This window comes from Solanum lycopersicum, chromosome 8 (genome assembly GCF_036512215.1).
Source record: "Solanum lycopersicum chromosome 8, SLM_r2.1".
Classification (NCBI taxonomy): Eukaryota; Viridiplantae; Streptophyta; class Magnoliopsida; order Solanales; family Solanaceae; genus Solanum; species Solanum lycopersicum.
The window spans coordinates 65,194,423-65,205,727 of record NC_090807.1 but is presented as its reverse complement, the minus strand read 5'-3'; the positions used below and the strand labels follow the sequence as shown (position 1 = coordinate 65,205,727).

At 29.5% G+C, this 11,305-nt stretch overlaps 1 protein-coding gene across 2 annotated transcripts; it reads left to right on the top strand.

The window, feature by feature from the left end:
• The first annotated feature begins 7,483 nt into the window (after positions 1-7,483).
• Positions 7,484-10,964, top strand: LOC101262840 (deoxyribodipyrimidine photo-lyase). Of its 2 annotated transcripts, none has more exons than XM_004245655.5 (9): positions 7,484-7,937; positions 8,457-8,797; positions 8,881-9,121; positions 9,321-9,478; positions 9,679-9,715; positions 9,905-9,963; positions 10,115-10,196; positions 10,280-10,351; positions 10,634-10,964. In XM_004245655.5, the coding sequence occupies exons 1-9, from the start codon at positions 7,635-7,637 to the stop codon at positions 10,805-10,807; spliced, it is 1,467 nt and encodes a 488-aa protein (XP_004245703.1). In that variant the 5' UTR covers positions 7,484-7,634; the 3' UTR covers positions 10,808-10,964. The 2 variants fall into 2 exon arrangements, with proteins under 2 accessions (XP_004245703.1, XP_010325452.1); XM_010327150.4 differs by having other exon boundaries at positions 7,524-7,937; positions 9,893-9,963.
• Positions 10,965-11,305: the final 341 nt, after the last annotated feature.

Below are 11,305 nucleotides of genomic sequence, written 5' to 3'. Positions count from 1 at the left end.
AAAATCTTTCTATCCTCTAAATATTTGTTTATACAAAAATTATACAAGATAGATTAAATATCTAGGTCAAAAAACTCGAGTTTAAGCTTTATGAATGAAGAATTTTTCTGTAGAAAGTGTTTTTACTCTTGTCATCAGCTGTTTGGGATGAATTCAAAATTATCGAATCAGTAAAATTTGAATATCGTATAATTAACTCAAAGAAAAAGTTAGAAAAGTGGGGTGAGGAGTTAGCTAAAAAGGTGTATATAGTACTAGCTTTAATTTGTGGGGGTGGGGGTGGGGTATTAATTATTATTTTAATTAGTGATTAAAGATTTAAGTGGAGAGACAGAAATTCCTGTCGGCAAGGTTTAGTTAAGCTTTAGTCCAAATACTCTAAAACAGACTGCTCACCAAACTATATATTTTCTTTCGAACTTTTCTTTTTTGAATTTTAATGTTCGTATTAAAATTTGATTAAATCTAAATTCACATTTTGCATGATTCGTTCTTCAAAGCAATGCTTCAAAACCTTCTGAATAAAAATGACGGAATCTAATCACTTTATCACTACTCATGTTTAAACGTTTATTATGCTTCGCTCCACTTAAGCACTTATCTTTCTAATCCAAATATTTTTAAAAGATAAATAAAGTGAACCAAATAATAATAATAAAGAGGTATAATAATCATTGTTATAGGACGACAAATATTTCATCCCTTTTCTACAAGATTCTTTGCCTTTGTAATCATTTTTTTTTTCTCTTTTCCCTTTTAATCATTTCTTTCTCTACCTACCCTTTACACAAACATGTATCGTATTCTTTTGTATTTACTTAATTTTATTTTTTTCCATCGACAAAACGGCAAGTTTGAAAGGATTTTCTTTTTAATAATCACTTAAAATAATTTAATGTCGAAGCCTTTTCTTGTAGAGTCAAATGAATTAATTAAGGACGTTTCATTATTTTTCCGAAACTCCTAAAAGATGTTTGTCGGTATTTAATTAATTGAAAAGGAAAATATTTATTAGGAATAAGTAGCAAACGGTCGTTCAAAATGGTTTAATTAGTTTAGAGAAAAGTTATTCACACTAATAATTTGAAATCGATTCTTTTTTAATTGAATCTGTCACATCAAAAAATATAGCAATTGTGTATTATATTCCAAATTTATAAAATAATATAGTAGCAAACGGTTGTATACGATATGTGCAATGAATTAATAATAATAATAATAATAATAAATTGTAGGTTAAAAAAATGATATGAACTTATAAGTTAGAGATGATTATGAAGAAAAATTGATTTACACGTTACACCCTTTTTTTCCTCTCTTTTCCCCTTTCTGTTGGAAAATATTTTCTTAAGGAAAATAATTGACAACAAAAACAAAATATTTCTAAAAATATCTTTTTCGTCTTAATTGACAACAAAAGCAAAATATTCTTTCTTTGATTTCTTGAGAATTGTTTCGGTCAAATTTTTTAGGAATATAATTTTGCAACGAAAATAGAAAAAATAAGTTATAAATAGTATTTTACTTTCTTCATTTCAATTTGTTCGTTTGATTTTAATTTAACACAATAAATAAGAAAGTTAATGACACTTGTTAAATCTTCTGATTTTAAATATATCATATGAAAAATTAAAATAGTGATTTGTCAAAAAAGAAGAAGAAAAAGATACACTTTTTAAAACAAACTAAAAACGTAAAATAAACAAATTAAAGTATAAAATGTATTTTTACACTCCAAACTCAAAAAAATAAATAAGAAATTTGTTTATTTTATCGTAAAACATTTTCTTTAGTACCGAAAACACCCCTTACCTTAAAAGTTAGATATTTACCCATAAAAGAAGGATAAATTTGAGAATCACATGTCTTTTCTATCCATAGTGGTCCAAAAATTTATTTCCTAGTACAAAATAAGTAAATTTGTTTTGTGAGGTCATATTCATGGACATTTTGTGAGGACTTTTTTAAAATTAATTTCAATATAAAAATTTTAAAAAGGTATATATATATATATATATAAAAGAGGCAAAAAAGGATTACAGTGAGATAGATTCTTAAGGAAAAAAGAAAAGATACGGATAAATAGTACTACAATATACTTTATTATATATAAATAGTACTACAATATACTTTATTATATATAAGTTTAATTTTATACTGTAGTTTCACATGGTACAGTATTATTTGTGCCTTGTGACATTATTGGGACCAGCCATTTTCTTTCGTCTTCATTACGTTCCCAACTATAGTATTTATTTAAAAAGCTCTTTTTCTTTTCTACTACTTTTTGTTGCTTCTCTCATTTCACTTTTTTTTTTCCGGCTAAATTCAAATTCAAAGTCCTACATTAGGAGTATAGGAGTATAACACTTTATAAGTAAAGATGATTTTGTAATTATAAATATATAAACTCGTAAAACGTTCTTCATATTCATGAAGATTCAAATTCAAGACATCTAATTAATGACTAAGAAAATACTTATCAGACCACTCTGTCATAACTCTTGTTTGTTTGTCATTTTACTTTTATCTAGAAAAATACTTTTTATGATTAATGTAATTATTTTTTTTATGTTTGATATATAAGAAAAAATATTTATTTATAATCTTACAAAAAATGCTTAAAAGTGATGGTTGGAGGTAGATCTATGCGTGTCGCGAATGGGCGTTTACTAGACGGAATGAAGATAAAATGTGTTGGACGATACGGTCAGTTAGTAGGATATTGTGGAATTTATTTTTTTAATTGTACTAGAGAAGTTATTTATCTCTTTTATATATATATATATATATATATATATATTATCATTTTTATAATTTAATCTGAAAAGAAAGGGGAAAAGTAATTGGAGGGGCTTACAATATATATTTAAATTGCAGAATAATAAATTGAGATAAAAAGATTCAATCTATGGAATCTCACGTGTATAATATAATATGGCAGACCTACTACAGACAGTACTACTAAAAATGGTCCATATTTATGTATTTATTAAAGGCTGATAATATATTTTTGATAAGTAATGTGTTTATTCGATTTATATATAGAAAAATTAATTTTGGGGGAAAAAGAAACAACAGTTGAGTTTTGGATAATATAGCCTATGTCTTCGAATATTATAAATCACTTTATTTCTATTTAATCTAAACAAATATTAGAAAAAAATAGAGGTATAGGCATAGACATACATCTAGCTTTACAGATACATATTTAATTTAATTCATAGCTTTCGACGTGGAGCATAATTCAATACAAGTACAATATATACTATATATAAACCTATAATTAACTTTAAAATATAATGAGTTCAACGCTAAGAATCTTTAAAACGAACTCATAGAGTTGAACTTCAAAATCCACCTCGGGTAGGGATGACGAGTGGAGATGAGATGTGTTAGAGGGTGAATGTGACACAATTAACGCGAGAATATCACTTGTAGAACTTGTTTTTCCTACTTTTACTGAAAGAAGTCATTTTCTTCATTTTTAAAAGCTCGTATACATTCATTTAAAAAATATCTTTAAAAAAAATTTAAACAATCGTTCTCCGTATTAACCACACCTGACTTATTTTAAACTTTTACCTTTGTTAGCTACTGGGTATATACTAGGTGGTGGTTGAGGAGGACAAAGAAAACAAATTAGATGATACAACATCATTTCAAAATGGAATTGAATGGAAGAAGTCCATGTTATGTAATCTTAAAATTAAGGACAGTTCCAGGGTTCTGGGCATCATGATATCCTAAGTTTGATTGTGATTGAATAAACATTTACAACCTCAAAGTAAAAATAATACAAATCACATGTTGGACATTTGGGACCATAGATATACTATAACACTACACAATTCCACTAAGTTAAATGGTCCTTCACTACATTCATTTCTAGCTCTTCCGCGCAATAATTCGATCAAAGGTGATCCTATTACAGGAATAGCGTCAGGAACACCTGTTATTATTTTCTATCTTACATTACATTTGTGAGTACCCATCTTCCACCAACACTTTGAAAAAAAAAAGTAGTTATTGATAAATCGTTTGCTAGCTAATTTGGAGATACGTTAATTATATATTAAATTTTGTATAGAAAATATCATATTCAATAGTTGTTTAGGAGGTACGTTATTTATATATAAAAGAAATATTACGTTTGGTATATAATTTGAATATCTGTGCATAATTCTAATACATATATAAATTACGAGAAAATACTTTTATAAAAATATCAAACCACCCCGCCTAATTGAACAGTCAAAGAGATTTTGAGATGGCCATTACGTTTACATACTCATTTTACTTTCTAGTGATTAGTATATATAAAATCGAACTCAAAAATCATATTTATTATTTTATTATAATTTGTTAATATTTATGTGACTATATAAAAACATATATATTTTTAAACATGTCAAAAATACGTGTGTGACTATTTAAAATCCATTACTTGTGAAATTTTTCGTCAAATCACTTTATTCGAAATTGCCATCAAACCTATTTTTCAAAAAAAAAAACACAAAATTATTTCAATTTGTAAAGTTGGAACATCTATCAACCGCTCAATCATCTCTTCAAAAGATTATTTTTATTTTATTTTATTTGCTTGAACAAAATATAATTATAGAGGTGAACACTCCGTCTATATATTGACTTATTTATCCATATAAATATATAATCTGTAAAGTGATCAATTTTATGTTAATTTTTCTAATATTTAATCTCCTTAAAACAGAAGGAATAATATTATTATATTAAGTCAATATATTTATTATATTTACTATTTTATTATACGACGATAACTTTTACTGTTACGATGTAAAAGCATTTTTCTCCTAAAGAAATTAATAATATTTATGTAACGTACTGGAGGGAGACATACTCATAGAGGAACATGGTAGTTCAAAATTCAAAATACTAATTTTAGTTAAAATAGAGCTTTCACAGAACAACAGACCAAATTATTACTGCTATTTGGCCTATATTTAATTTCCTATCTAAGTTGCTATCATTATTGTAATTAATACTCCTACTAACACTTAAATTATTCATCTTCCTTTTTCTCCTAATTATACCCCACTCCACGTTCTTGATTAAACATTAATCATATTCTTTTTTAAACATTAATCAATGGATTTATTTCTTTTCTTGAGCAAGACAATTAATTAATTTTTGCTTGAATGGTCTGGGGGTTGGATCCAGAGGTCTGGCTACGAGTTCACGTTAATTCGAACAGGTCAACTTCTCTATATATGTATAGTAAATTTATTTATTGCATTTAAAAAAAAATCAAGAAATAATTTATTATTTTATATTTATTTTATCTTATTAGATATTAAGTACAGTATTAGTTTTAATTTATTTTCCAAATGAGTAAGATTACTTAAACTTTAATGAGTAGTTAAATATGAAGGATAAAATATAAGAATTCTGAAATACAATATAAAATATTAATAAATAAATACAAGAGAAAATATTAAAAGCTTTATTATACCATTTATTAATAAATTATGTATAGGTGCATAATTATACACGTAGAGTACTAACATGAGGCAAGTATTTATAGTGGGGTAGTACTCTATTTCAAAGCAAGCCATAAATAATAATGAAATTATCTTCGTATAATTAATATGTCACAAATTTAAGTGAACTAATTATTGATGCTTGTATTGATATATGTTATCTAAAGTAAATTTAGAAATAATTTCAAAGTTCATGGGATACGTGGAGTACAAAAAACCATTCAAAATAATATCTAATACTCTCTATTTCAAAAAAAATTACTTTTTTTTAACAATTTTCTACGTGGCATGTTTAATACCACAAGATTAAAGAATAATTTTATATATTTGACATAATTTTAATTTAGGATCACATGTATAAAAGTCTTCTTTATTTTCTTAAACTCCGTGTCAAGTCAAACTAAATTATTCTTTATAAAATGGAGAAAATAACCAATTAATCAAAAAGGAGAAAAAGAATGATACTTAGATTTACGTCTAGTGGAATTGAATCTAATAGATATCTCCAAAGACAAAGGATTTAATTATCGTACTAAACTTATATCGATGTCATTGGAGTTGAATATGTGTGATTAGTGTGTGTCGTGGCTAGATAGTTTGAGATTGTTACACACCATTAAATAAGTGCTAAAATACGTTATTTCAGACTAGTCAGGATTCATCGTAAATATTTAAAATCACAATGAAGTCTGAAGAGGTGATGTGTACGTAATCTTACCTCTATCTTAATTTATTTTTTTTTAAAAAAATATTTTTCATACATCGAAGTGAACTAATCAAATATTACATAGAAAATAATACAAAATATATAGATAAGAAATTATTTTTCGTACGTATATTTTATGTTTTAAACAACTCGTAGACAATTTGCTCAAGTAAAACACCTACTCAATCGAGCATGACAAGGCAAATTAAATTTTGTACGTACAATAAGAAGAAATGTAGGATGGCAAATTACATCATAATGTAATTTCAATAATTGTCTTTTTCATCAAGAAGATATTTAAAGGAGATTTGGTGTACAAATCCAAGATTTAGTGGGTTGCTAACCCCAAAAAGTAGTTGTCTGTATTTTAAGTTTAATTAGGTCCACATTATTTCCCTTAGCAGCCCACTTTTTCTATAGTATTCTTAATTATCAACATGTGACATTGTATTTGACCATAATATTACTCAATTAATAATTAATTAATTGTAGCAACTAGTTTGGGATTTGATGATTAATCTTTACGTTTGTGAGTAACTGAATAATAAATTAACATAACAGAAGAAGTTTAAAAGAGTCATAATTAATAAAATAATGGTTGATTAAGCGCTAAGAAAAGGAGAAAAGAAAAAAGAGTAGATAGCTTTTAGTCTTCATCATTTGTTTCAACTAATTGAAACGTGGTTCTCTTTAATTAATTTCTTATTCCCAACATTCATGTATCAAAACACTTATCCAATAGAGTTTAGGTTATACGTATTGACCGTGTATAAAAATATTTATATAATCACATCATTATTATTTAGTAAACTACTAATATTTTTTATAATATTAAATAATATTTTATAGCATGCTCAAGTCGTAGATTTGAACATCGTCCTAAGAATTTTGAAGTGCCAAAGATTATAACGGTAAGTAGAGTTGATGACAGATATAAAATAAAACTTATAATTTTATAAAATTCAATATACTTTTATTTATATCATATCATATCGTATATGTATTCATATATATAATAAGAAATTTACTAGTAAACACTTACTTGGTTATGGACTCGTCTTATCGTATTATAATTAGATATTAATATGTAGGCAACTGGAGAAACTCGTAAACTTTGAATCTTAAATCCGATTAAGAGGTTCAAATATTGGGCTACTCCTATGATATATGGCCCATTTTTTCTGATTTAATGGTTTTCAAACTGACCCGGCCCAAAATCCAACCAATCAGAAAACACTACGTGTCTCGTTCGAATACCACAACGGTTAACTGTTTCATTTTCCCTCCATTAATCCTCAACTGTACCTGTACGGAAACCAAAACACGAAGTTCTCCACTATACTCCGTTAACCTACGCATTTTCTCCGTCCGGCGCACGTTAGTACAGTTTTTGTTCGCCGAGTTCCGCCATGGCTTCTGCAATTCCAGTTGTTCAGTCGGGTCGGATCCGGGTTGTGAAGCAAGGATCAGGACCGTTGGTTGGACCGGTGGTGTATTGGATGTTTAGAGATCAACGGATAAGAGATAACTGGGCGTTGATCCACGCCGTTGATCAAGCTAACAAGGCAAATGTACCTGTAGCTATTGCTTTCAATTTGTTCGATCAGTTTTTAGGTGCTAAAGCTAGACAGTTAGGGTTTATGCTTAGAGGCCTTGAGAAGCTTCAGGGGAACCTCGAAAGTACTCTTCGAATTCCGTTTTTCCTATTTCAGGTAAACGAAAATTTGTATTTACATGTTCGAGCCAGCTTACATGCACAAATATGCATTGCTTATACAATGTTCATTTTGCACTTATATTTGTGTCGTTTACTCCTTCTGGTTCGATTTGTTTGTGTTACTTTAATATTTTGGTCCGTTTTAAAAAAGAATGCCTCTTTTAATTATTGAGCTTTCGACATGACATATATAAGATGAAATGAGTGTGGGCGGAATGGATATTGAAGATTCATATGGCTAAATACTCCAACTAATTTTGGGATTTACAGTTCCATAGATTTGGCTGATTGGTTATGATCAAATATGACATTGTGTTTCATTTCATTTTTCATTGCTCCATTTCAGATACGTATATGCTTGTAGACATAAATATTCCCATGATTTTGAGCTGAACTACTTAAGTAACTGTTGTATTGATCTCTATGATGGCACATTTTCAATATGTTTTCTTTCTTGTCCTTGTTTATTAGTAGTCCTTTTTAAGCTCATTATGCAATGGCTTGTCGTGAACAGGGAGAAGCAATAGACACAATTCCCAACTTTCTTAAAGAATGTGGAGCTTCTCTTCTAGTAACGGATTTCTCACCGTTGAGGGATGTTAGGAGTTGGAAAGAAAAAATTTGTGAGAGGGTTGATGAATCAGTGACAGTACATGAGGTTGATGCACACAACATTGTTCCTCTTTGGGTGGCATCAAATAAATTGGAATACAGTGCTAGAACGATACGTGGTAAAATAAATAAGCTGCTTCCTGAGTATCTGATTGAATTGCCTGCAATAGAGCCTCTTAAGATAAAGTGGTCTTCTTCAAACGCTCCAATAGATTGGCCAAAACTAGTTTCAGATGTTGTAAGGTAAGATAGTCTCGTTGGTCTAACAATCTTGTAATTTTTATATTTTTTAGACAACATATGCTATAAATTGATCACTGCACCAGGAAAGGAGCAGAAGTACCTGAACTTGAATGGTGTGAACCAGGTGAAGACGCTGCATTCGAAGTGTTAATGGGAAGTAAAAAAGGGTTCCTGACTACCAGGTTGAAGACTTATTCAACGGACCGGAACAACCCTCTGAAACCCCAAGCACTTTCTGGTCTCTCTCCTTATTTGCACTTTGGGCAGATATCTGCACAGAGATGTGCATTAGAAGCAAACAAAGTTCGGAAAAACTATACTCAGGTCGTTGAATCATATCTGTCTGTCTACATTTGTGCTATAATTCTGCTTAATATGAAATCCGGTCTTCAGTCTATAGAGTTAGTTGTTTGAACTTAGAATATCATCTTGATTTTCATTAGGTTTTATATTGCCTCGTGATTTACCATCCATTATCAGTATTCTGATGTAAAGCTTATATGGTTGATTGCTGCTTATGCAGGCAGTTGACACATTTCTGGAGGAAATGATTGTGCGCAGAGAGCTTTCTGATAACTTCTGCTATTATCAGCCTCAATATGATTCATTACTGGGTGCATGGGAATGGGCGCGTAAAACCTTAATGGAACATGCATCTGATAAACGAGAACATATATACACGTGAGTTAAATGCTTTCATTTGTTTTCTCAGTAGATCTACATTAACCAAGAAAAGAGTGAGATTCTTAACTATCTGTTCGTCAAATCTCTATCACTTCATAAGAATTTTCTTGAAGATGAAACATAAAGTTTGTTGTTAGATGCTAGTATTTACTCTTTATATGGTATTGAAGTTGGAAAGTGAATATGGTCTTTTGCAGCCGAGAGCAATTGGAGAAGGCACAGACTGCAGATGTTGTAAGTTACCTTTTCATCTAATTCTTACATAAACCAGAAATTTCAAAAGAGTGATAATATGAGTGAAGAGTTATAGATATTATTTGAAGACTTTAGCATGCCATGCTATTTCACCTGTTGCTCTTGGGTTTATAGCAGGATCCTCCTCACATATTTTCCAACTTGTTAATCGTTTAGTGTTTTGGTCAGCTTTGGAATGCTTCCCAATTAGAGATGGTTCATTATGGAAAAATGCATGGTTTTATGAGGCGAGTAATACTTCTCCATACTTCTGCATCATTTAACTTCTCTAGCAAACACGAATAAGGTCGCTAAATTTTACAGAACAGGCAAAAGGAAAAGACAGAAATTTATTGTGTATGTGTTTTCCTAAGTTCCAGATTGCAAATTTTTATGCAGGATGTATTGGGCTAAAAAGATACTCGAGTGGACAAATGGACCAGAAGAAGCTCTGGCCATCACAATATATTTAAATGATAAGGTAATGTAATCTCTCTGCACTAAAAGTTTTGCATTTTTTAGAAATGCATCAGAGTTCTGATCTGAAATCTTGTTGGTTTGCAGTATCATATAGATGGAAGAGACCCTAGTGGTTATGTTGGATGCATGTGGTCAATATGTGGCGTACACGACCAGGTTCTTACTACAACATGCTTAACTGTTGTTTGAACACTTCAAAAATGTTGACGGGTTTCCAAAAACAGTGCATTGCATTTTTGGATGACCCAACACGAGTACAGACAACATTTTTGATGAGGAATCTGATCTATAAAAAGCAGCACACTTTCCAAAATAAACAAATTTTAAGGTTTTGAAAGCTTGTAGCTTTGGGGAAAATTATGTTATACCACATTCTGTATGCTTGGATTCAGTAACTGCAACTGAGTTTTTTTTTTCTTTTTCGTGTTTGGCCTTTAGGGTTGGCGAGAACGCCCGGTATTTGGGAAAATCAGATACATGAACTATGCAGGTTGCAAGAAGAAGTTCAATGTAGACGGATATATTTCATACGTTAAGAGGCTAGTTGGTGAAAGCAAGAAAAGAAAAGCAGAAGTAATTTTGGACAAAAAGGCAAAAGAATTGCGTAATTAGTAATTTTATTGATAGACTTTACTCCTGGATTTTCCAGAGATTGATAAAAGCTTAGTAACTAACCTTTTTATTTCTTTTTTGTAAAACTTATGAATCTTTAGACCTCAGTATAAAGATCCCTTTTGAACAAATCATAATGTAGTTGTATTTGATCAAATTCTAATTGTTGTTTCTCTAGACAATTGAGACTTACGTTACTAAATGAACACATTATTGCATATGTTTTCAGTGATAAACTATGGTACTCCATAAGTTTTTTTTTCCGGTTTATAAATGTTTCAGTGATTAGTGTTTAAAACGACATAATAATCATGGATTAAGGCTAAGTGCTTTGGAGCACAGAAGCATAGAGTCCGAAGCCAAAAGAGTCACAGTTTGAATCTTTTCGTTGTACTTTGATACAAAGTTGGATGTCAAGTATCAATAGGAAACTGGACATCATGCTTCCTAACTCATTCATGATTAAGTAGTAAAAAAATAATCATTTTGGGTCCTGGG

Excerpts from the sequence above, each read along its gene's own strand:
- LOC101262840 (XM_010327150.4), top strand. The coding sequence starts at position 7,635 with ATGGCTTCTGCAATTCCAGTTGTTCAGTCGGGTCGGATCCGGGTTGTG. Across the intron at positions 7,938-8,456 it reads TTCCGTTTTTCCTATTTCAG|GGAGAAGCAATAGACACAAT; the intron begins GTAAACGAAAAT and ends TGTCGTGAACAG. Across the intron at positions 10,352-10,633 it reads TATGTGGCGTACACGACCAG|GGTTGGCGAGAACGCCCGGT; the intron begins GTTCTTACTACA and ends TTTGGCCTTTAG.